This window comes from Tursiops truncatus, chromosome X (assembly GCF_011762595.2).
Source record: "Tursiops truncatus isolate mTurTru1 chromosome X, mTurTru1.mat.Y, whole genome shotgun sequence".
NCBI classification, from domain to species: Eukaryota; Metazoa; Chordata; class Mammalia; order Artiodactyla; family Delphinidae; genus Tursiops; species Tursiops truncatus.
Window position 1 is genome coordinate 24,582,367 of NC_047055.1, and position 25,188 is coordinate 24,607,554.

A 25,188-nucleotide genomic window follows, 5' to 3' on the forward strand; every position below is an offset into this window, starting at 1 on the left:
CTTGATGAATAAAAGGCCAGCAAAAGAAAACAGTGGGTAGGCACATCAACTGGAAAATTTGACAATAGCAAAATCAGAAAAGCACTTACCTTTTTCAGTGAATCAGTCCAATAAGATAAGATGACCTTCATCGATGCTTTATTTAGTATATTAATAGCACCTATCTTTGAATATTTTTGAAAGGAATATTTTAAGACAAATTAGAAAAATAAAGATTTCAAATACTTTATTAAAATATGAGAAAACATAAATAATTCAAAAAAGGCCCTGGTAAAGGAACATGCAAACAATTCCTATATTTAGGATTATTCCATAATGAACAAATTAGAGTAAAAATTAGTTACACCTATTAAAATTTAAACCCAAGCTACAAATAATTAAAAAGTATCTAAACATATGCATTTTATTTGGAAAGTCAGCTTTCTGAATTCCTTTACAAATTAAAGTGATGCTTTTACTTCCAGAAATGGTAACTGGAGCACAATACATCATTGTGGCTATACCCCACTTTTGCACTCCCAGAGCATCCAGGTTAAATGCTCAGAAATCAGATGTTGCCAGCAGAGAGAGTAGCTTTGTCTCTTGGCAGTTCACTAATTATTAACCAAGCTCACCACCTCTCACATACAACCCAGAATTCCAAGTTACTGGTTTATAATGAAACTTATAATGAACCAGCTTCCTATGGACCATGGGCCAGAGTATTGGGTTAACTCATTCTTCCTTTAAAGACAGATCTACCTAGGGAACCCTTGTACACTGTTGGTGGGAATGTAAATTGGTGCAGCCACTGTGGAAAACAATATGGAGGTTTCTCAAAAAACTAAAAATAGAGCTACCATATGATCCAGCAATTCCACTTCTGGGTATATATCCGAAAAAAACAAAAACACTAATTTGAAAGATACGTGCACCCCAATGTTCACAGCAGTATTATTTACTGCCAAGCTATGGAAGCAACGTAAGTGTCCATCAACAGATGAACGGATAAAGAAGATGTGGTATATATATATACAATGGACTACTACTCAGGCATAAAAAAAAAGAAGGAAATTTTGCCATTTGCAACAACATGGATAGACTTGGAGGGTATTATGCTAAGTGCAATAAGTCAGACAAAGAAAGGCAAATACTGTATGATATCATTTATATGTAGAATCTAAAAAATACAACAAACTAGTGAATATTTTAAAAAAGAAGCAAACTCACAGGTATAGAGAACAAACTATTGATTACCAGTGGGGAGAGAGAAGGGGGGAGGAGCAATATAGGGGTAGGGGATTAAGAGGTACAAACTATTCTGTATAAAATAAGCTACAAGGATATATTGTACAATACAGGGAATATAGCCAATATTTTATAATAACTATAAATGGAGTAGAACCTTTAAAAAAAAGATCTACCTACATGTTGGGACACTGACTTACCATGTACTTACCACCTTTTATTGTTATTTTCTTGTCTTTTATTGTTATTTTCTTTTATTGTCTTTTATTGCTATTGTTTTCTTGTCCAACTAGGCAGGGGGCTACCTGAGCGTGGAGGCCAGGTGTTTTTACTTCTCTACCCCAGTGCCTATTGTGTTTGCTGGTGAATGAATTCTATGAGGCCCGAAGCAACTTGACATATAATTGAATTGTAAGAGTCATGAAAATATAAATGTGAGAAGAAAATACCAATACCCATCACTGCCTACAATCTTGGCTCTCACTTAGGTTACAATTACTTGGAATTGTTAAAAATTAATGTAACCTGTAAGCTTCCAATGGTCTTGTAGGGCGGCCTGATAGGGAGACTGCTTGTAAATCAGCTACTCATGAGCCACAGCTGATGAGCTGCAGCTGCTGTTTTTACATGGAGTGACAACTACTGGGGCAGAGGTAAATGAAAAGAAGAAAAGTCCACTTCATCAGATTTGTAATATAATTTCAAATCCTATAGCATCAAATATAATAAACATTTAGAGCATATTTTAAATTACGGGAATTTTAAACTACAGATTGGTCTGTGGATTTTACTGTCCAACGTCAGAACACTAGGCAAGAAGGTTGCTTTCAGAATTAAACAGAAATTCTTCACTCTCTATCTAGTACTTGTTTTTAGCACACAGTGCACAGTTCATATATCCCCAGAGAGCCTATAACACTATAGCTATTGGAGAGCATAATACCTAATGTAGAACCGCACATGACAAAGACGAGGGACACGAACCAGCTTCCTGCCATATAATCAAGCAAGACATTTTAAAATCAGTAGCTATCAAATAATATTTCACTAAAAATGGTGCTTTTGAGAAAAACTGAGGATTATTTTTATTTATATTTGGCAAGAATTGACATTAATCTTTTATAAAGTATCATTATGTTTTAAGTCATTTCCCATTTGTAAATACAATAACTGAAAATAACCTGTGGAATTATTTTTCCCCAATCCTCATTTCAAAGCTCCTCATTATCCGAAAAGTCCATTTCAGCTTTAACATCATGCTATAGATGCTTCCATTACAGGACTATGATGGTTTCAGAAATACTTTTGTAGCTCACTGAACTGTATTATCAATTATATATAAGACTTAGCATATATTTAAATTACTGAAAATAAAGTACAAGGTGTGTTTTATTTTTCTTCATGGTGCTTTCAGGAAGACATCAGGATCTTCTCTTCTCCCTAAAGAAAAATAATAACAAAAATCAAGAAGAGATAAACTTACAAGCTATTAAAATTACAGGTTAACTCAAACATAAAATTTCCAACTGCATAAAGTTCACAAAGATACAATCCAATGATATAGCTCAAGCAACAAGTATTTAAAACTGTTATAGAGAATGGCATACTGAGCCAATTTGTAAATTGGAATTCTATTTACATTTCTTTTAAAAAAGCTAACTACTCATTAATTTAATTCACCACTTGAGTCTGAGTCTAATTGTCAGTTTATGCCTGAGCCTGGGTCCCTGTCAAAAAAGGAAATAACAACTCATTTTATTTAATCATAAATATTTATTGTTTCAATCAACGTGTATCCTCTTACTCAAGAAAGATGATTAACCCCCTTCAATAGATATCAACTATCACAAATCTGACAGCTGAGGACATTGGCTAGTATTCGGTGATTAGCTTGACATGTCCACTAAAATAGCTTTGCTCAGGAGATGTAACAATTTGCGCTAGTGGAAAAATAAAGTCTACTAACTTCCTTTCCTTTGCTACAATAAAATTGTATTAATTCAAGCACCACAAATTCAGAAATCGGGATCATGTGGACCAAGCTAACATTAGCCTTTCCATCCCTGAAGGGAAAACACTACCTAATAATAAGCAAAAGTAAAGGACAAGTCCAGATGTTCTCTGAATTGTCCCGTCTTTCAAATTATTTGTGTCTGAATTAGTGAAGTGAAATGGTACTCATGGAGCGACAAAACAGGCTTGGGAAAACAAGACGGGATAAGAGAGATTAAAATGTTGTGGGCTCATAGAATTTTTTATATTTTTGCAGAGTTTTATTAAAAGTTTATAGTATAGCATGTGGAAATCATAGTATGTGAATAGCCCCCTCTCACTGGGGCTGCTGGCTCCATCTTCTTATTGCATTTTTCTATATGTTTATGACTAGGGTGACTCATAGCCCTAAGCTTCCAAACCTGTCAAAAATAAACAGTAAACCATACCTGTAGCACCTTGTGTACTTCTAGCTGAGGGCTTCTTCTCAACTGGATACTGCAAAGGTATTACAATACCTTGATCTGGCTTCTGAAATGCTGAAATGAGATTTTTTATTTTCCGGAAAAATCTTTTATGTACCCCAGGTGCTGTCTGGAAAATAAAAGGCCAAGCAGATTATTCATCTACCTCATAATGATACAAAAAAGGGCCTACAAAATGTGCAAGGGATGCTTAGAGAGGTAACATTTGTGTAACTTGTTCAAATATTTGAAAACATAAGGAAGAAGGAAAAACAACATTCTAGAAGAGCTTACTTTGGTTGGCTGAATTTCCCTGCAAGAGGAGCTAATGAGCTGTCATTTCAGTTCTCCCGAGGGTGGTATTAGTTTGTACAAGCTGCTGCTCATCGCCCTGCCCTTCCTGCCTGCTACCCATCATACATCCCGAACCTCTAAGGGTATACAGGCCATTACCCACAATGAATTCACCAACAGAGAGGATGCAGTTAAACAGAGAAAAAACACAGATCCTACAGGTCATTAATAAAAAGCCTAAAGAACCAAAAAAAAAAAAAAAGCAAACAAACAAATAAAACAACAACTACAACCCATCCTCCCTGCCATCATTCCACAATATAAAATGCTACACAGGAAATTAAAAACTGGCTGTTATGAGGCACACAATGCAAGGCTAGTTAGTCCTCACACTCTTTCACTTCACAATATGTCCTGCCTCATCCTACACATTAAATTTTTTCCTCCTTGGGAAACTTCCCTATCCTCCCCGAAACTGTTCTTTATGTCAACACTTCACTGTGACAAGGTTTTCTCTATGACACGAAAATGAAAGACTAAGGTCACCTTTATTTATTTGTTTGGTTTTGAAGGGATCATTATTTGCAGGTGAGTATTAAAATGTACTCCTCTCCTGACATGAATTCTCTTGTAAAGACACTACTTGAAATCAACAACAATTTCCTGCAAAAGCTTATGAGCCAAGCTTTAAGCGTCAGCTCAAAACTGTCATTTTACATGAAATAAAATAGTATTGCTATAAGCAATTGAACAATGACCAGTTTTTTTAGAAAGCTGTTTTTCAGCTATTCCATCTAGAAAGTTTTTGAGGTGGGAGCTATTTGTTTGTTAGCATTTAATGAGAAAACATGAAGGCTGGCATACAGACGTGTGTCAGCTAGACAAAATGCTAAAGACAGCACACTGTCCACTATAACTCTTGGTCATTTCCTACACTGGGGTAAAGAGTTTTTCACTGAAAACACTGAAAAAGTTCTTTTTAGCTTTAAATTAGTGTCAGCTCATAGGCTCACACAGCTACTCAGTAGATACAGAATACGCTCCCACTCAGCTCCAGCCTTACAGTCAAAACACCTTCCCAGAACTCTATTGAGACCTCATCCAAAATAATATGGCCATTCTTACAGGGATCCAAACAGTTCTTTGGCTCCAGGATAGAATCTCCAAATGTCAAAGGCAGGCCATAGGCACAAAATAACCTTCTTATGTCTTCCTTGGAGTACTTGTTCATTTTCAAAGCACTTTCCCATCTCCTGGCAGTTATTGGCTGATTTGGTTACTCCCATTTGACAGATAAGAAAATGGAAATACAAAGAGATAATTCAGCTTGCCCAAGGTCACACAGATAAGCAGAGGCAGAACTGGCTCCAGATCCCAGGACCCAGTCTCTTTCCTTTCAGATTAGGCAGATTAGAGACCAAACAGGTTCTAGTGAAGTTAGAGTCACCAACCAGAAGAGAAACTAATCCACTCCCCCGGTGTGGAAAGATTTCAAACCACACATCTTTTTACCTGTTCTTGTGGCTTGTAAAACCATTTATCAACAGAAGCATCTTTTTTATGAGGATTTGTATGCAGTTAACACTTGATTCTCCATGCCAATGGAGAGGAATAATAGCACTGAAGGTAAAAAAGCAATTTGAATTTGGCATGCAATGTTGCATTGGCAAATAACTGACTGAATTTATAGTGCTTTGCTTAGGTCAATAAGTAAAATTATTTAACATCCACTGATCTACTGATGATCAAATATCCAGAAAAGCCCAAAAGCACTGAAGTCAGCAGGAGGATGTTAGTACATTTTTTACAAAGTACCACAGACAATGAACATATTAATAAATGATAGGTGACTGTACATGGAATTCTCTGAATTAACAATTTGGCAAAATTTTAGCCTGAGTCACATGAGATAAATTAATATACTAGGCAATGATAAAACCTAAAAGTCTACCTGAAGCTAGAAAATCACATAATATTTGTCTTTCGTAGTTCAGTGGATCCAGGGTTCAACTTCACTCCACTCTTTGAAACAAACTGCAGACACACCTAGATTTCTAGCACAATCTTTGCACAGAAAATTTAATGCTACTGTCAAGATTTTTCCCGCAATGTGGCAAACTAAAGCATTGTTCCAAAGAGCAATATAAATTATCTGTTATTTACCCCATTCTGAAAATACATTTACCACAAGAATTGTACCACTGACATCTCCCATCCTGTCACTGAACTCAGCTATTGTTCAAATTTGCACATTTCCCATACAGTTATCCATGGAAACATGCTTTGGATCATAGCTGGTCTTCAATATGCTCTAGAGAAATTTCTTCCAGTCAGATGATATGAGCTCTAAGAATACACACTAGTTTAATATTCACCATAGAAAAACATAACTAGAAGGCAAATTTAGTAGATAGAAAAAAATGCAATATGCATTTCAAAAATAAATCTAAAGAGTTTTTTTTTTTAAACTGTTTTCCCTTTGGAGAAAACATGCCAATCTTCTGCTCTCTTGGTGCAGACAATTACAATATTATTAGATAAACGGGTCAGACCAGACAACAGAATGAGAGAGCATTTGTGTTCAATAAGCCCTTTCTTCCCTAACATGATCACAAACATGTAACAATCTGCATATGATGTTATACTTGAAATGGAAGAAAACAAGTTTAAAGAAAACGTTACCTAAGCCCTACTAATTTAAGATCCTTTCCATAAAGAATATTCTTCAGCAGCTGAAGGCTACTTCTCTAGGAAGAAGGGCTATTTCTGGTCAAATTATATACAACTATATATGTATATATCATACACTACTATTCCTCATAATAAATGAAATTTAATAACCTATTCAATCATCTCTGCAGTGATGCAGAGAACTTTTAAAAATAAATGGGTATAAACAGTTTTGATTAGAAATAGTACTGCTTTTCCTCTAATTAGAATGGTAGCATCAATTATCCTGATATAAAGCAACAATGTGTTTGAAAACTTGCCCTAATTCATCTCAGTAGTTCAAAACATTTGTAGTCTGCAATTTGTGCTTTCTAGTTCACCAGTGCATCTGTAAAGGTTAGAGCTATTTTACTTTTTTTTTTAAGTCTAGACTTCAGAGTTTCTTAAATGCATAGACTGAGTTATTAATACAGGTTGATATTAGCATTTACGTTTTCAAACAACTCATAATGAAGTCCTTTCATTATAAAGACAGACTGGTTTTATAAAAAGTCAGAAATCAGAGAAAGCATTTGAAGTCAGAAGTTTCCATTGTAGAGACCTCTACTTTGCTAGCATGGTAATATATTGATACTACCCTGGTATGTGGAAAGAGATTCACTCTACAGGCATTTCTTGCAATGGTACTGTGACTTTCAAATGTTTTCAAAGCCATAAGAACCCATTTTTCTAATGAAATTTTTCTCAGAGCCCCAGTTGATAAGCAAACTAAAAGGGACTGCTCAGATTAAAGACAAATTGGGGACCCAAAGCATACCCACACATCCTCCTATCCTTCTGTAACCCCCTGGGCAACTCCAAGGCACTCAAATGAAAGAACTTCAGGATTTTGCGGAGCATAGCTTAAGAGTCACTGGAATGTTCCCTCTCCCTCTTTTCTACCTATCCTTGTCCTTCCCATATGGCTAAGCTGGGAGTCCTGCCTCCACAGAAGAGCAGCCTTGATTACCCTAATACTTGGAAAATTCTCTATTCTTTAAATGCTTGTGCTAGATAGCACTTGACTATAAACAATCATATTGTTCAGCAACTTGGGTGAGTTCTCATTTTCGAGGGCTTGCTTGCTAGTCCTGTGACTAAGAGCTTTCTTTATATGCATTATCTCATTTAATCTTCAAAATGAGCCCTATGAGTAAGGGACTATTTTTAGGCTTATTTTACAGATGAAGAAACTGGTTCAAAGAAAAATTAGGTAACCTACCCAAGGTCATAGACCTCTCAGAAAGGGGTTGGGGGTAGATAAGACCTGGAACACACATCCACCTGACAGCAAACACCAGGCTCTCACATTGCTGTTTAATTCATGTTGTATCTCTCAAGGGTCTTACAGGCTGTTAGAAAACAGGAGTCATGTTGTTTAATCCCCCATAGAGCCAACACTTGCATTAGTATCATTTGGTAAATAATTGTCGATTTGATTTTTTAATATATTTTTGATACGCTATCTAAAATTTCACATAGGCACCAAAAGTTTGACACAATCCTTAAACTTTGTTATCTTTCCCCCAAAGTGAGACCACTCCATACAGTGGTGGCTGAACAGAACTGGGACCAAAATTCTCTAAAGGCTTCTTAATGATCCATGAGCAATTTTGGATTGGAGCTTTAGTGATTTGAATCTGATGAATATTTTGGGAATGTAGAATTTGACAGCTCTTTTATAAAAGCAGTCTAAATTTCAAATACCTCCCTGATACCCCCAGAAGCAAAAATAAATAAAAGAGCTATACCTCAGCACTCCAAGAACCTGTTTCTGTCTGAGACACTCGGTATGTATAAATGTAACCTTGATACCTGTGAAAGAATAAACTTCCATTACTGAAAAATTCCAAAAGAAAAACGGATGCTCTAAATTTGAGCTTTAACTATTACATATAAATGATACATATACTGGGACACACGTATATTGCACCACTGCATTCATAGAAAGAAAAGCCTGTGGAATCTAACTTGCTTGCATATCACAGTTTCTAGTACGCCTTCTTTATCTTTTCATTTTTTTTTTCAAACGAGGGTGCTCACACTTCTAAGGATTTGTCAAGGTGAGAGACTGTTGGGACAGAAAGAAACTAGAGACCTATTGTAATTGGTAAAAATTATGAATTATTAAACAGATTCAACAAAGCATAGTAATATTATTTTTTGAGTACATACAGAGCCTTAAGGTGAAAACATTTCACTGGGGATAAGATACTATCACGCCCACTTAAGTTAATAATAATATTAATTATAAATATAAATGTGGTATATTCCTATGATATTACTATTACTATATAACTTTATAATACATAATATAGTACTAATAGTAATTCGAATTAAAAAGGAGTCCTGCTAAAGTACTTGAAATTAGCTTGTCCTTTTAGATGGGGTAAACGTTTTCCCCCATTATTCACTGTGTACGCATATTGTACATCTGTATAGTTGATTTCTACTACATGCCAAGAGTTTTACATGTTGTATTAGTTTGCTCAGGCTGCCATAGCAAAATACCAGTCTGTGTGGCTTAAACAAAAGAAATTTATTTTCTCACAGCCCTGGAGGCTGGAAATCTAAGATCAAGGTGACAGTAACATAGGTTTTATTCTGAGGCCTCTACTCTTGGCTTGTAGGCAGCCACCTTTTAGCTGTGTTCACATGACCTTTTCTTTGTATGTGTGTGTGTGTGTGTGTGTGTGTGTGAAGAGAGAGATTTCTCTTCTTATAAATCCACCAGTCCTATTGGATTGGGGCCCCATCCTTACAACCTTGTTTAACCTTAATTACATCCTAAAGGCCTATCTCCAAATACAGCCACATCGGGGGTTGAGCTTCAACATATGAATATGGGGGGAGAGGGAACATGATTCAGTCCATAGCATTCCAACACTGGTACCTCCAAATTCACATACAAAATACATTCATTCCATCCCAACAGCCTTAAAAGTCTTAAACACATTCCAGCATCAACTCTGAGGTCTAAATAAAGTCCAGAGTCTCTTCTAAATATCATCTAATGAGATACAGGTGAGACTTGGGGATATGACTGCTGCTGAGGCAAAATTCTTCTCCAGCTGTGAACCTGTGAAACCAGACAAGTCATGTGCTTCCAAAATACAGGAAGACAAGCATAGGACAGATATTCCCATTCCAAAAGGGAGATATCTGAAGGGGAAAAGGGGTGACAGGTCCCAAAAATGTCCGAAATCTCATAAGGCAAATTCCATTAGATCTTAATGCTTGAGAATAATCCTTTTTGGATTGACGCTCTGCCCTCCAGGCCCACTGGGTGGCACTGCCACCCCCACGGCTCTGCAGGGGCAGCCCCACCCACTTGGCTCTGTTGGGCAGCTGATCCCACCTTTGAAATCTAGGTGGAAGCAGCCTTGCCCACCTGGGCTTAGGCACTCTCGGCCTGTGGTGGGAGTGGTAACCCTGATGATCTCTGAAACAACTTCAGGATCATTCTTCCATTTTCTTGAAAGATAAAGCATGTTTGCAGCCAAACTGCACTATTGTCCTGCCCTATTCCCTTTGGTCCAAACTGACAGTGTCTCTGATGCTTTGGTCCAAACTCTATTCCTGGCTTCTGTTGAGATGACTAGTTAACATCATGGGCAATCTCCTTAAGGAGTGATTATCCAGCCATTCCCTTGGTATTCTCTCCAGACCAAGCTTCCTCATTTTTTGCCATATGAGTAGGCTGAGAATTTTCCAAATCTTTGTATTCTGGTTTCTTTTTGCTTAACAATTCCTTCTTCAATTCATGTCTCTCCTTTTGCATTTTATTATAAGTAGTCAGGAGGAACCAAGCTATTCCTTCAACACCTTGCTTAGAAATCTCTCCAGCTAAATATCCACTTTGCAAGTTGTACCTTCCATAAAATACTAGAACACAGTTCAGCCAAGTTCTTTGCCATTTATAATTAAGGATAGCTTTTTCTTTAGTTTCCAACAACACGTTCCTAATTTCCATCTGAGACCTCATCAGAATGACCTTTAACATCCATCATTCTACCAATACTGTGTTCACAGTATTGGTAGGCTTTTTCTAGCATGCATCTCCAAACACCTCTAGCCTCTACCCATGACCCAGTTCCAAAGCCACTTTCACATTTTTAGGTGTTTGTTACAGCAGCACTGTACTTCTCAGTACCAAAATCTGTACTAGTCTGCTCAGGCTGCCATAACAAAATACCATAGGCTGGGTGGCTTAAACAAAAGAAATTTATTTTCTCACAGTTCTGGAGCTGGAAGTCCAAGATCAAGGTGCTAGCAACATAGGTTTCATTCCAAGGCCTCTTCTCTTGACTTGTAAACAGCCACCTTCTTGCTGTGTGCTCACATGACCTTTTCTTTGTGTGCATTGAGAGAGGGTGCTCTCTCTCTTCTCATAAGGCCAGAACGCTATTGGATTAGGGACCCACCCTTATGATCTCATTTAACCTAAATTACCTCTTAAAGGCCCTATCTCCAAGTACATCCCCATCGGGAGTTAGGGCTTCAATACATGAATTTGACAAGGACACAATTCAGCCCACAGCACATGCATTATCTCTTTTGGGCCCCACAGTAATCTTATGAACTTTATATTGTGAAATTGATTTTATAGATGAGGAAACTGAGACTTTGAGAAGTTAAGTAACCAAAGCCACACTACAAATCAAGCATCAAAGATGGGATTTAAATCAGGCATCTTTGACTCTAGAGCCCTGGCTTTTGATCCCCACACTGTAATGGATATAGATTATTTATTATATTTTAGTATCTATGGTACTGCTACTTAACTTGCCTAACAAACCTTTGCTTCCTAGAAAAGTATGGTAAACTTTATGCTGAATTACTTCAAATTATGAATCTGAATCTTCACAGAGTTTTATTTCAGACATTTTCTGATTGCTATTCTTTGGCACAAGTTTGGGTCAAAATATATCTTTGATTAGAATACATGCTGGGACTTCCCTGGCAGTCCAGTGGTTAAGACTCCACACTTCCAATACAGGGGGCGCAGGTTCCATCCCTGGTTGGGGAACTAAGATCCCATATGCAGCATGGTGCAGCCAAAAAATTTTTTAAAAAAAGAAAAAAAAATACATGCTAAAGTCTGGTAAAATTAAATGTGTTTAAACCTAAAAGAACCTAAAGTATCTCAAACAGGGTCAAGCTTGAGTAACTGACCTCACTTACCATTAATCCCCTATAGAACTAAAAGTCTTTATGTGGATTAAATTACTATATTTTTAATCACTATCCATCAGTACTATTACCTAAAGGATGAAAAAATTAGGTCTAAAACACTCTAATCACGTTCATTCGATTTGTGAAACCCAAAAAAGGGTCAATTTAATTTGCTGGTACAATTACAGGAAATGTTTCATTTTTGTTATAAAGATTTGCCAGAATACTTAGATCATATATGAAATAGCTTGATATATGCATATAGTATACTTTTTAGCATATATAATATGCTAAATAAATATAAAATATTACATTGTAAAGTCTTTTGTTTTTTTAAGCAATTGAAATGTACCTCACTGATTTCAGTAAGTACGCTACAGGGAACAAAGCAAGAGCTTTGATTTCCATTTTTCACCATGGGGACTCCAAACATAAGGGTTTAAGTGGTTTTCTTAAAGTCGCACAGCAGAGAATTCCCTGGCAGTCCAGTGGTTAGGACTCGGTGCTTTCATTGCCAGGGCCCGGGTTCAATCCCTGGTCGGGGAACAAAGACCCACAAGGTGCCGGAAAAAGAAAAGAAAAAAAAAAGTCACACGGCAAAATGGAGGTAGGAGCAGGGAAATAGCATAGGCCTTTAGTTCCATTTTCCCTATGGGAAGAGATGAATGGCAATAATTCAGTATCATTAAAGGTGTTGTGGAAATGCATTATTTAAAATTTCAGCAACGATGCAAACAAAATCATAGGCAACCAGTTTTCCACTTTCTCAAACAGTGGGTTTCTAAAAGATACAATGAATCTATCTCCCTACTATCATTCAGCCTCATTTAGTCAAAATAAATGAGTCTGTTTTGAAAATGATTTCCTAACGAATCTGATCTTATCGCACTTTCAGTTAAGCAGCAGGAACCTGAGTACCACTTCAAAAGTCCTTACCTCCTTCAGTCTTGAACAACCTGGTGCTAGTGGCACATAAAGCTCGTTGTGATTAACCCATCCAATTTTAACAATCTCCTACTCCACAACTCCTCAAATTTCTGAATGAGCAAAATTGTTTCACCCCTCAAACAAGCCAGAAGTTCATCTCTTCCACTTCCAAGTTGCTGAAGTCACTGACCAAAGATCCCCTGTAGCCAACTGTCATTGATATACTCTCATATATCACTGATGGAAGAGATTTAAAACAGTGCGATTCAAATTATGTTCCCAGGGTAATAACAGTGCATCACCTGGGACCTTGCTAGAAATGTAGACTCTCAGGCCCCACTCCAGAATTGCTGAGTCAGAATCTGCGTTTTAACAACATTTCCAGATGATTTGTAGGAACATTAAAGTTACAGAAGGATTGATTAAAATGCATGGAAAATGCTCACACCTCATTGGGAATATTGATGGCAATTTCTCCAAAGTCAACCTGGCTTCTTTCACCACCCCCATAGTCACTCAATTTTTTTTTTTAGTCTATGCTTTAAGAATGAAATTTTATTTAAATAAAAGCTGAAGCTTTTTCAATGCTTTTGGTCTTCACAGAACAGTGTTTCTGAACTTTTTACTCCCTCTTCCCCAACAAGATTTCATAGTTTTGTTTTCTGTAGCTTGTATTATGAAACAATAATTCTATAATACAAAAGTAAATGAAAATATTGATTATGTTTTTTCCAAACTACACATACTCTCTCCCTGTCCACTGAAAAATCACTCTTTTAGGAAATAAACTGACAAATTATAACAAGAGCCATAAAACTGTGCGTATTTTTACCTAATGACCTTCTTTATCTTCATATACTCTAAGGAATCAAATGGAAAAAGCAATTTGACAAAGATTTTCATAGTAGTTCTATTTTAATAATGAAAAATGGAATTAACCTAAGGAATGTTACTCAAAATAAGGAAATGGCAGCAGAAAGAATGGTTCAAAACTATACCAAAGTTCAAAGGTATTAGAGAGCTACATTTTTCAAAAAATTTTAAACACCTGGACCATGTTGATATAAAATGATGGTATGTGAAAGAAGTGGACACAAGGAGAGCCGCCACTCTGATTACTGTTCAAAACTATCCCCATATGTATATAAACTAGAAGTAAATTTAAACTAATATAAATGCATCCTTGCATATTAATTTTCCATTTTTTTTTCTTTTGGCCACGCCACCGCATGCAGGATCTTAGTTCCCCAACCAGGGATTGAACCCGTGCCCCCTGCAGTGGAAGCACTGAGTCTTAACCACTGGACCACCAGGGAAGTCTTGTAATTTCCCTTATAAAGTTATACAAATGACTAACAACATTTTTTTAAAGAAACAGAAGTAAAATTACAACTTGGAGCTTTACAAATCTAGCCTAAGCAAATCACAGATCAGAAAAATATCATTCGTCTTTAAAAACTGTTACATCCCTTTTAGGATTATTTTTCCTCTGACTCCCCATTAATATAGACAAACCAAGAATGTAGTGTAATTTTAACTTCCTTCCTCCATCAAACCTTTTTGTCACACTTGATGATAAGCCTGGAATTTTAAATTTATCATGAAAAAATCTAGAAAATAAATAATTGGTAGAAAACAATAGAGATTTCTGTTGTTGTTGCCATTAATTAATTTTCTTAAAAAATTAATTTCTTAAAAAATACATTTTGCATTTTAATGACACAAAGCATGTGTTGATTCAGTCCCTGCTAATATTAAAATTTGCCTTTAATTTTTCAAAAGCTGTCCCCAACTCTTAAAAAAGTGTTCTGGTTAGAAAGAGACAAGAAGAAAGCAACCTGACTTATTTTTTCTTTTCTCAAAGGGTCAGCGTTGGGGACAGGTCTTGCTTTACAATTGACAAAACCACATCAATTCCTTCTTTATACCACTTCAAGGACTACACAAAAGAAAAGGTTTAGGTACATCTGACTTCTTCATGACACCACAAATAAAGCAAGCTAGTGCCCAGGCTGTCTGTGTCTATACAAACGAATGTTACATGCAAAATTCAAGGCACAATTATGATGTGACTGTTTTTGTAACAAATATTTCAGAGCTTTTATACCCAGAGGAATGGTATCCTATAGAAAGCCACTTTGATCCAAGAAGTTTTTGAATTTCCTATGGCCCAATCTTCATTCTTTCAGTGAATTTGAATTTTTCAGAACCATCAAAAGTCATTCAGCTTCAAGTTTGATGGTAAAACTATGTAATACCAGTTTCGATGAGTCATGACAATAAATATAATCTCTTCTTCCCTTGAAGTGCCACAGAACGTTTTATTTAAGTACTCATACAATGGTCTAACTTTGTCTCACAATTATTTATGGAGCTTTTATTTATATTAACAAACACCTACTACATATTAACTTTATAAATGTTAACTCATGCAATAATTCTCATAACAACCCTATGAGGTAAAGTACTGTAGTATTATTATTGCCGTCACCCTTTCCACAGATAAGGAACCTGAAACAGAAAGTTTAAGTAACTTGCTCAAGGTAAAATAGCTGGTTAAGGGCCAGAATTGAGATGCACACCCAGAGGGTCTGGCTGTAAGATATGGGCTCTTAACCATCTTTCTATGCTGCCTCTCTCTTATATCAGAGGGAATGAGTTAACAAATTGATCTTAAGGTGAATCCAAAAGCATAGTTCTCAAAAAGGGAGGGAGTCTGCTTGGCCTTACGACCGGAGAGAAAGGGCAAAGGAAGGGTATAAAGCATAGAGACAAGATGGGGAGAGCCCAAAAGAGGTCAACCTAGGCTTCCCTTTTGCTTTAAACTAAATGACATCTTCAGACTAATCTTGCAACTTAATTTTACATTGTCAACCAGAGTCAGCACGTGATTTATTGGCCTGTGAATTGTCCATTTGGTGGTTTGTGTATTTGCACATTTAATCCTAGGCTGGCCTTCAGGCTTGCTCTGCCATTAATGGATTGTACTTAGATAATCCAAAGTAATTCTAGTGGCCTCAATTATCATGAAGATAAATGCGGTGCCAACACACATATCCAACTGTATTCAAAAATTAACTAAGTTTTATAATTTCTCATTCTTCTGTTCCCTGCAATTACAACTGATACGCTGGAGTTTTATTTTGTCACTGTTCCTTCACCCATTTCTCCAGTTCAATTGTTTGATAGGCACTTTATTCCCAGTCATCCTTTAAATCTTAAAGGACAAAAAGATAATTATCCTTTTATCTAAAGACGTATATGTCAAATGACTTCATTATGTGTCCTTGAGGCTAAAGAATATAATAGCATTTCTTTTTCCAAATCTTCCATCAGATAAAAGTAGCAAACTGAGATATGTACAGAGGATGTACAGAAATAAACTATTTCTTCAAAGTAATTATTTTAAATATTTTAAATTTGTTTTTCTCTTATCACCATCAAACTATCCCAGTGGGCATTTAGGACTTTCCCAATGGCTGTCTACATTAGGGGTGAAAAGGGGAGAAATGTGAGAGCTCACATGTACCTTAGTGAAAAGAAACTTGATATACCTTGAAAACCAAAAAGAGTAAAATTAAATTAAATTAAATTTAAACTATTTGCATTAATAAGAACATTTAGTATACTGGATGGATACAAAAAAAACCCATAAAGTCAGTAGCTTTCCTGTTGCAAAAGAAAATATAGTGGGAAAAGATTCCATTCATGATAGAAACAAAAAAATAGACACATACATTCATACTCACAATAACTAGAAATAAACAACAAAAACTATGCAAGACCTATGGGAAGAAAACTACAAACCTCTATTGATGGATGTAAATGAAAAAATTAATAAATGGAGAGACATATCAGGTTTTTGGATAGGAAGACTAAATTCTTTAAAGATGACAATTCCTCCTTATTAATGAGTTTAAGGTAACCCCAATGGGATTTTTTTCATTTAACAAAATCATTCTAGATTTCATCTTGAAGAACCAACAGGTAAGAACAGCAAATAATTTTTTAAATGTATTAAAACATTATCATACTATATATAGCGCTAGTGGTATAAGAATAAATAGATCAATTGAGCCAAATAGATAACTGCAAAACAGTAACTGTTATATGTAAGAATTTAATGTATAGTAAAGTAGGCTAATAAATCAATCAGGAATGAAAGTTCTATTTATAAATTATTAGCTATTTCGAAACAAAATCAAATTGGATCCTTTCTCCACATAAAAATATAATTCCAAGTGGAATTAAAGAGTTAAGTATAAACTAGCCAAACCATAAATTTAAAACAAAAATTGAAGTGAAGTTTTATGACATCTCTGCAGGTCAAAGAACTTTCTAAGTTGGGAAGCAAAGGGGGAAGTCAAACACACAGAAAATGAGTGACGGACTTGACTACTAAAAATGTTAATTTTTTGTGTGTCAAAGAAAAGTAATGGCAAACACCAAACTGAGAAAAGATACTTTCAATAGATCAAGGATTAGTATATAAACACTCATTAAAAAAAAAAAAAAAAGGGCTTCCCTGGTGGCGCAGTGGTTGGGAGTCCGCCTGCCGATGCTGGGGACGCGGGTTCGTGCCCCGGTCTGGGAGGATCCCACGTGCCACGGAGCGGCTGGGCCCGTGAGCCATGGCCGCTGAGCCTGCGCATCCGGAGCCTGTGCTCCGCAACGGGAGAGGCCACAACAGTGAGAGGCCCACGTACCGCAAAAAAAAAAAAAAACCTCATAATGTGTTAAGAAAAATAGTAAGATCCAAATGGTTAAATAGGCAAAGTACACAAAGAGCCAATTCATGAACAAGGAAATACAAGTTTACCAACCATATAGACACTCAATCACTAAAGAAATATGAAATAAAGAGTGAGACACCAAATTTCAAGAAGAATTTTTTTTTTAACAAGAATACCCATTTCTAGGGATGGTGCGGTGAGACAGACACTTTCATGCAGTACTGGTGAGCATATATATAAACTGGAATAACCATTTAGGAAAAAATATTTGGTGATCATGTATACATCAAGAATCTTAAGCTGTTCATGTTTTCTGATCTAAAAATTGCACATCTTGAAATTCATTATAAGGAAGTCATCATAAATACAAGGAAACCTTTATGGATTGAAATATGAATCATGACGGAATTTATAATAGCAAAAAACTGGAATGATTCAAATGTCTAAAAATAGATGACTGGTTAAGGAAAATATAGTTGGACTGGTTGGACTATCATGAAATCATTAAAAATAATGTTTTAAAATCATTTGTAAGACCATTATATATAACTGTGTTTTTTTCACATTAAGTGGAAAATGCAGCAGAATACAATAGTGTAAGAGCACATATGTTTATAAAGCAATTTGTTTTATTAAAATACAGAAGAAAAAACACTTAATTTTCAACAATAATTGTCTTTAGGTTATAAAACTATAGATGATTTTCCCTCATTTCCATTATCTACATTTTAAAAACTTTCTACAATATGAATGAGTGTTTAGGAACTATTTTTAATAGACTTATACCAAAATCTAGATTTACTTATTGAAAATAATTGGAAGAAAAACTTCTCGCTTTAAATGAAGGTGAGCAATCCTATAAATGGAAAATTTCTTTAATACTTTATGAGATTCAATTTCCCAAAATGAACAGAGGAAAAGGCCTTATCTAAAGGCCAGGATTGGGGGTTCAGAACTGGGGAAAGGAGCAAACCTAGTTAGAAAGTATAGTTTAAAGTAGAGTTAGAAAGGCATATGCAATGTGTTATTTCTACAATAAAAATACAGAAACTGAAGCTCAACCAAACCTTCTTGGATAATGAGAAGAAACAAAAGACAGATTGAGAAACTATTCTGAGTGAACCCTACAGTCAAATATATGTTTGTTAGCTATACCTTGCTGTTCATATATATATGACACCATTTACATTGTTATTTCTGCTGTATATCATAACCATAGATGTTTTGGTTTAAAATGAGTATGTGGTTTGTTTCAAAATAAAATTTGATTTTGTTACTACAGCGTAGTAGTAAAAAGGAGGAAATGAAATGTTTACGTTTATCAAAAGGGATCCTTGGCTCAAAAAAGGCTGAGAAACTGTCATAAAAGGCAATGCAAAAAAAACAAAACAAAACAAAAAAAACAAAAAAAAAAAAAGGCAATGCATCCTTGTGTCTTTCCTCTGGAGCAGTCAGTCTGGCCATCACCCTCCAGGACTCAGAGGCCTCAGTGTGCCCATCGTAAGATATGCTAGGGGGACTCCCAATTTGCCGACAATTTTCTGCTACTTCATAAGGAGGTGTGCACGGAGAACTAAGAGTCATAAAAACTGCATTTATGCAAGATTTACTTTGGGTGAAAACTTAACTTGAGAAATTCCCACCTGCCTAAATTAATACCTTATGTAGTTCTGGCCTACTTGGGAAAAAGGCTAAGATTATCCTTCTCTCTTGCATCTTTTACCAACTGTAATCTTATGCAGAAGGTAGAACATACATTACTATTCCTGTTTTACAAATATGGAAACCAAGACCCAGAGAAGTTGAGTGATTTCCCCAGAGTCCACACCCTGGCCTCCTGATATCAGCCCAAAAGCTTTCTGCAGTAAAGAACAGTATTTGTCTTGACAGTTCATTCATTAATTCAAAACCGTTTATTGAGCACCTATTGCGTGCCTCACAATGCCTGTTACGTGCCAGGCTGTGTTCCTGGTGTGGGAGACAATGTCCCTGTTCTCATGGAGATTACATTTTAGTAGGAAAGCCCAGCAAGACATAAGTAGACAAGCAAATGTCAGATAGTTTAAAGTTCCCTGAAGAAAAATAAAGTGATGGAGTGTAACTGGGACAGGGAGAGGGCACTTATTTTAGATAGGATGGTCAAGGAAGTCCTCTCTGAGGGAAGAGGCAGAAGGAATAGTTAAGTGCAAAGATCCTAAGCAGGGAGCAGCTTGGCAAGCTCGAGAAACAACAAAGAGGCCAGTGTGTCTGAAGTCTTAAGAGCATCCTGCCACACACTGTCCCCTGCTCTTCCACCCCTTCCTAGGCTTCTTTTGTACCTTATTTTTTACCTCTAGGTTAAGGGGCCCATTACCTCCTTTATCAGCTTCCCTAAAGAAGCCCCTTTCACCAGTCTACTCACTCCTTCACCTTCTTTTGATAAGAAAAGAGCCTAGGAATACTAGTTGGCTTTCACTGACTGTCTCCAGTTTCCACTTGAGAAAAACAATAATATAAAGGAAACGTAAGATCTGAGCCCAAGAGATTCAATAGCTTGCACGTATTGTCCTGGAAGCTTTTATAACAAATGTATCTAGCGTGGCCTGATAGTTGCCACAAACATGTCTTGACCGTTTAAAAAAACACAATAAACAATGAAAATCCTCTAACACCAGGCTCAATACAATCTCTCTTCAATGACCCAGAAGGAACTTCAAAACCTTGCAGTGTATCGTCAGACACCGAAATTACTACCAAGCATTTCCCCTCATTTTGTTTCTGTCTAGAAGCTACTGTGCAGGGCTGGTGTTTTCGTGGATGTTTTTGTCCTGCTAACAAAGAGTGATCGAGCTAGGTACTTCCGTAGAAATGCCCTGTGAGTACTTAAAGATATAGACTGAAAAAAACAAAGAATATAATAATAATACTGAGTACCGAAAGAAACAGACTGAAAAAATAATAATATAATAATAATAACAACAACAACAACAGCTTACTTTTACTGAACATTTAGTATGTGTCAGGTCCAGTGTTAAATTTTCTACCTGCATATGGCATTTAATCCTCACACGCCTATGAGGTAGGTAGTAATATTATTTACATTTTATGGACAAGAAAACTGAGGGGCTGAGAGGTTAACTTGCCAAAGTCAGCATCAGACCAGCACAAGATTAGGTCTCAGATCTGCCTGACTCTGGAGCCCTGAAGCAAAGATGAAGGTGCATCTGATTCAAAATGGGGCGTTAGACTAAGATGCTTAGGTAAAGAGCAAAACTGAATCATACAAGGGTGTTTTCCCTCCATTCCCTTTATGACTATTGTCAGTCCAAGCTTTTATCAAGAAAGGCCCTATTTCTGAAACCCCCCTCTGCCTGCCAACTCCTCTAAAGAAAACTCAGTAAGTAGATCCAGAGAGGTGGTTTTATTCAGAAACATCCCTCTCTCTGCATCCTGACCTAACTGGTATTGATGTCTTAAAGTAATAGATTCAGTTTCTTAGTCTTCTTCCTCTCCTTGAATTTGACGTTCCTTTGGGAAGGCACCTCCAAAGCCATTTCAAGAGAGCTGGAGAGAGAGGCTTCTCCTTCCCTGAGGAGGTGGCCCCAAAGCTGGCCGCTCCACCATCATCGCAGGCCTCCACCTTGCTGGCCTCTATTAGAGGTCAAAACTGAAATCGGGAGCCTGAGTCCTTTCGGCAGCAAAGGTAAATTCTACACTGCGTTTCCCCACCCCAAAGGGCATCCGCCGGGCCTGGGCCGCACGGTGGGCAGTGGAGGCTCCCACCATGTACTCACAGAACACACAGGCAGTACACTCCCGGGACGCTCTCGCTGTCCCTCAGCAAATAGCTGCCGTCCAGACCCGTGGCAAGCAGGAGCTTCTCCCCCGTCTCCCGGCTGATTTTGCCATGATACACAGCCACCGCCTCCATGGCCTGGGGAACTCTTGGGAGGACCTAGGCGTGGAACGGCAGCGGACAGATGCCACCGCTGCTGCTGCTGCTGCCGCCGCAACCCAACACGAGTCAGCCACCCGCCTCCCAGTTCAGCCAGATGTGCAAAAAAGAGAGAGGAGCGCCCGAACAACAGGATGTTGTCTACCTGCCTGAAAACCTCCCTCTCACGGTTCAATTAAAACCAGCTCAGCAGTTTAGCAGCTTGGTTATTGCCGTAGGGTTCCATCCCCCTCCCAGGCCCACCCACACAACACAGGGTTCGGATGGACGGGTGGACAGAGAGGGGAGGACCATTGGACTTTGCAAGATTTGGCCTGTACTCCCAACGCACGCAGACAGGAATGCTTGGTAATGCTCCTGTCCTTGCGGTTTTCCCAGGGGGCCACCATGACTTAGCTTAACTAACTGACTTAACTTAATTAGCTTAACTAATCAGTCCCCAAAGGGGTTGATGATAGAGGCAAGTTGTACATGACCTTCATGTGGGGCAGAAACACACTGACAGAGAATGAAAGGCCCCAAAGTTCTGAGACCAAAACACAGAAGCTCTCAGTACTGTCAGTGAACAGACACCCCTGAGCACAGCCAAGAGGCTCCTACAGAATCAGAAGTAGTAAGTGAACAGCGGACTTGGGACAAGTGCCTCCTCTCGCCCTGCCCTAGTCATCTCCAGCAATCTTGATCCTGAACAAATCAAAGTTTCCCAACCTTCTTGTCCAAGATCCCAAGGTGCTGGTTGAGGTACAAAAATCAGTCTGCATCCAAAAATGTTCCAGATTTATCTATTTGATGGGTCTTAGATGAGAGAATAAACCATTTAATTGGTGCTTTGTCTTTATGTGGACTTGTACGTGCCCTTTGATGTATAGGGCCCACCTTTTAGCATTTGGGGCATTGAACTTGTTTTAAATCACACTGTGAGTGTTGAGAATTGTGTTGTAACTTTTATCATCTGTTGTTAATAGAGAATATGGTTTTAGTTCAGTTGATGCTAAACTATCATAAATTTTTTAGAACCTTTCAACCTTTATTTCCTTCTCTCTTCTATTTCAAGATGTGCAGTTAATATTTCCCCCAAACTTCCTCCTTTTTCACTAGAACAAGACTTTGTTTAATGTTTGAAGCTGAACGGTCTTCTACATTTTTCCTTTTGAGTATGTAAAATAATTTTTTAAATTGGAATTTAAGTAGCCGAAGTTATGTTGTCTGTTGTATCTCTTCAACAACATCAGCACCTAGCTCCTTGAGAACCTGGTACAGCTGGGAGCCCAATAGGGAGAACAATTTTTTTTTTTTTTTTTTTTTTTTTTTTTTTTTGGCGGTACGCGGGCCTCTCACTGTTGTGGCCTCTGCCGTTGCGGAGCACAGGCTCCGGATGCGCGGACTCAGCGGCCATGGCTCACGGGCCCAGCCGCTCCGCGGCATGTGGGATCTTCCCGGACCGGGGCACGAATCCGCGTCCCCTGCATCGGCAGGCGGACTCTCAACCACTGCGCCACCAGGGAAGCCCGGGAGAACAATTTTTAAATCTTCACTAGTCCTACAGATGGATCAGATGTGCAGAGTTGCCTTACGCCAAAAGCCAGATATTTGCTGTCCATCTGCTAGGGTTGAAAACAATCCTCTACGATTTCAGTGGCAGCTCATAGTTACTCTCCTTGATTGATGCATACTCGGCCTTAGAATCTATCAACCTTGGTAGATAAACTGTAAACATAAGCCTCCTACATTCATTTCCAACACCAAGAATAAAAAAATAAAACAGCATTCAAGATGATGTTGGGGCATGGCTCTGGGGAACTGAGCCAAGATTGTCTCATTATCTGCCTACCTCACTTGCTATGGCCAACTCCACCTCTCACCCTTTTTCATGCTTTGGGTCAAGGAAGAAATTGATCTGATAAGTGAATGGATACACCAATGTTAAGTACTTGAGAAGTTAGTCCACCCTGAACTCTTTATGTTTTGAGTGGGCAAATGATTAGCCCAGAGATTAGTGGGCAAATGATTAGCCCAGAGTGGTGGAATTTCAAACCCGAAAGGAGATGATAGGGAAGGGGATCCCCACATTCACTCCCTATGGACAACAGCCCACCTATGAGGTGAACTGTGAGAACATTCAGTGTCACACAGGCAAAAACAAAACCTAAGCTTTTTTGTCTCTGAACAACCCTGAACAAATCATCCACAAATTTAGGAACAGGGCAACCTCAAGCTGACAGCAAAAGCGTACCATGCATTCTTCTTTTCGTTCTCTGTTTTGTCCTGTGTTGCTAAAATAGCACGCCTGTCAAAGCAGCCAGGTACGATGGGGTTCAGCACAACTAAAACTGTATAAAAAAGGAACAGATAAATTATAAGGTAATAGTACAACTCTCACATCCCGTCCCTCGTTGTCATCTCACAAGCAGCCTGACAGCTGAGCCAGCCCACTACTGCAGTGTTGATGAAAAATACTATCTTCACCCTAGTGCTACACCAGTACTAAACCTGACTTTAGCAAATTCAAAACCTCACGCTGAGCTTGAAGTATAGAGAAAGAAGAATTGTAATGGCTTTCTTCTCTCTCACCATACCCACAAGAGAGGAAAGGGCAAAAAATACAAGAGGGGAGCAATAGAGATAGCAGAGGCACCAATAGAGAAAGACTTAGGAAGAATGGGCCCCGTGATACAAATATAGCTCCCTTAGAAGCAGAATTATCTGATTGTTTATTGTCTGTCTCCCCCACTAGAACATAGGGTCCATGATGGCTAGATTTTGTGTACCTTGGTCACCATTGTATCCTCAGTGTCTGGAACATATCAGATACTAAATGTATTTGCTGAGTGAGTGAATGAATGAGTGAAATTAGTGCTCTCAAGAAAATAAGAGGAAAAAATACACACATGCACACACACAAATTTGGTTCTATGTGCCTCTGGCCCACTTTTGAAATAGCAAGATGAATTGGAAGCACTGGTCCAGCAATTATGAGAGTCTGATTATACTCCATATTTTGCCACTAAATCACTTCCTCTCTCTGAGCCTCATTTTCTCCATCTGTCAAATGGAGTTGAACCAGATGACCCCTAAGGCTACTTCCAACTTTAACATTCTGTGCTTTAAACGAAAGCCAAGCATACTTTAGAGAGAACCAGAGGGGGGAATGGACTGAACTCATTTGTGTGCAAGAAGCAAGAGCTGTTTCCTCAGGTCTTACCCAATAGAGGAAAGATTTTTGTTCTTGTTGTTTTTAAATAACCTAACAAATAAAAACCATGAGGTAGAGGAAGAGAGCTTCACAGCTTAAAGCAAACTACAACCTCTTAGAATATAAATGCCATTTAAATCAAATATAAAAGCATTGACAAACTGTCAGCCAAGGTCAAAAGTATCTTCTTATCTAAACTTGTCACCTCCTGAGGTCTCTGAGAGGTGACAGCATTTTGTTTGTGGATGCCCTGTCTGAGGTGCTAATTGCCTTCATTTCAAATGAAGGCTACTCTAGGCTACTCTCAAACCCAGATAGATTAAAAGGATGATGGCAAGGGTGGTTAGTTTTATAGAGTGGATCTGACATTTCAAAATCTTTTTCTCTAACCTTTCAAAACTAACTTTGTTCTTCAACTAGCTCATCTATAGGTGTGAATTCTCCTGTGACAGTGTTATGATATTGTCACCTGTGGTGAGTTTACACATTCTCTCTTACTAAAATTGACTTCCTTTACAAAAATGAGAAAAGAAAAAAATT

General features: G+C 37.7%; 1 protein-coding gene across 1 annotated transcript; it reads right to left on the reverse strand.

Annotated features, from left to right (window-relative positions):
• Positions 1-211: 211 nt before the first annotated feature.
• SH2D1A (SH2 domain containing 1A) lies at positions 212-21,553 on the reverse strand. The gene is made up of 4 exons (XM_004319057.3): positions 21,295-21,553; positions 8,438-8,501; positions 3,669-3,813; positions 212-2,667 (listed from the first exon to the last, which is right to left on the reverse strand). The coding sequence occupies exons 1-4, from the start codon at positions 21,429-21,431 to the stop codon at positions 2,627-2,629; spliced, it is 387 nt and encodes a 128-aa protein (XP_004319105.1). The 5' UTR covers positions 21,432-21,553; the 3' UTR covers positions 212-2,626.
• Between the last annotated feature and the right edge of the window lie 3,635 nt (positions 21,554-25,188).

Coding starts and splice junctions, on each gene's coding strand:
- SH2D1A (XM_004319057.3), bottom strand. CDS start 21,431: ATGGAGGCGGTGGCTGTGTATCATGGCAAAATCAGCCGGGAGACGGGG. Junction 3,814..8,437: donor CAGGTTCTTGGAGTGCTGAG/GTATAGCTCTTT, acceptor TTTATTTTCCAG/ACAGCACCTGGGGTACATAA. Junction 2,668..3,668: donor AAGTACACAAGGTGCTACAG/GTATGGTTTACT, acceptor ATTTTTCTTTAG/GGAGAAGAGAAGATCCTGAT.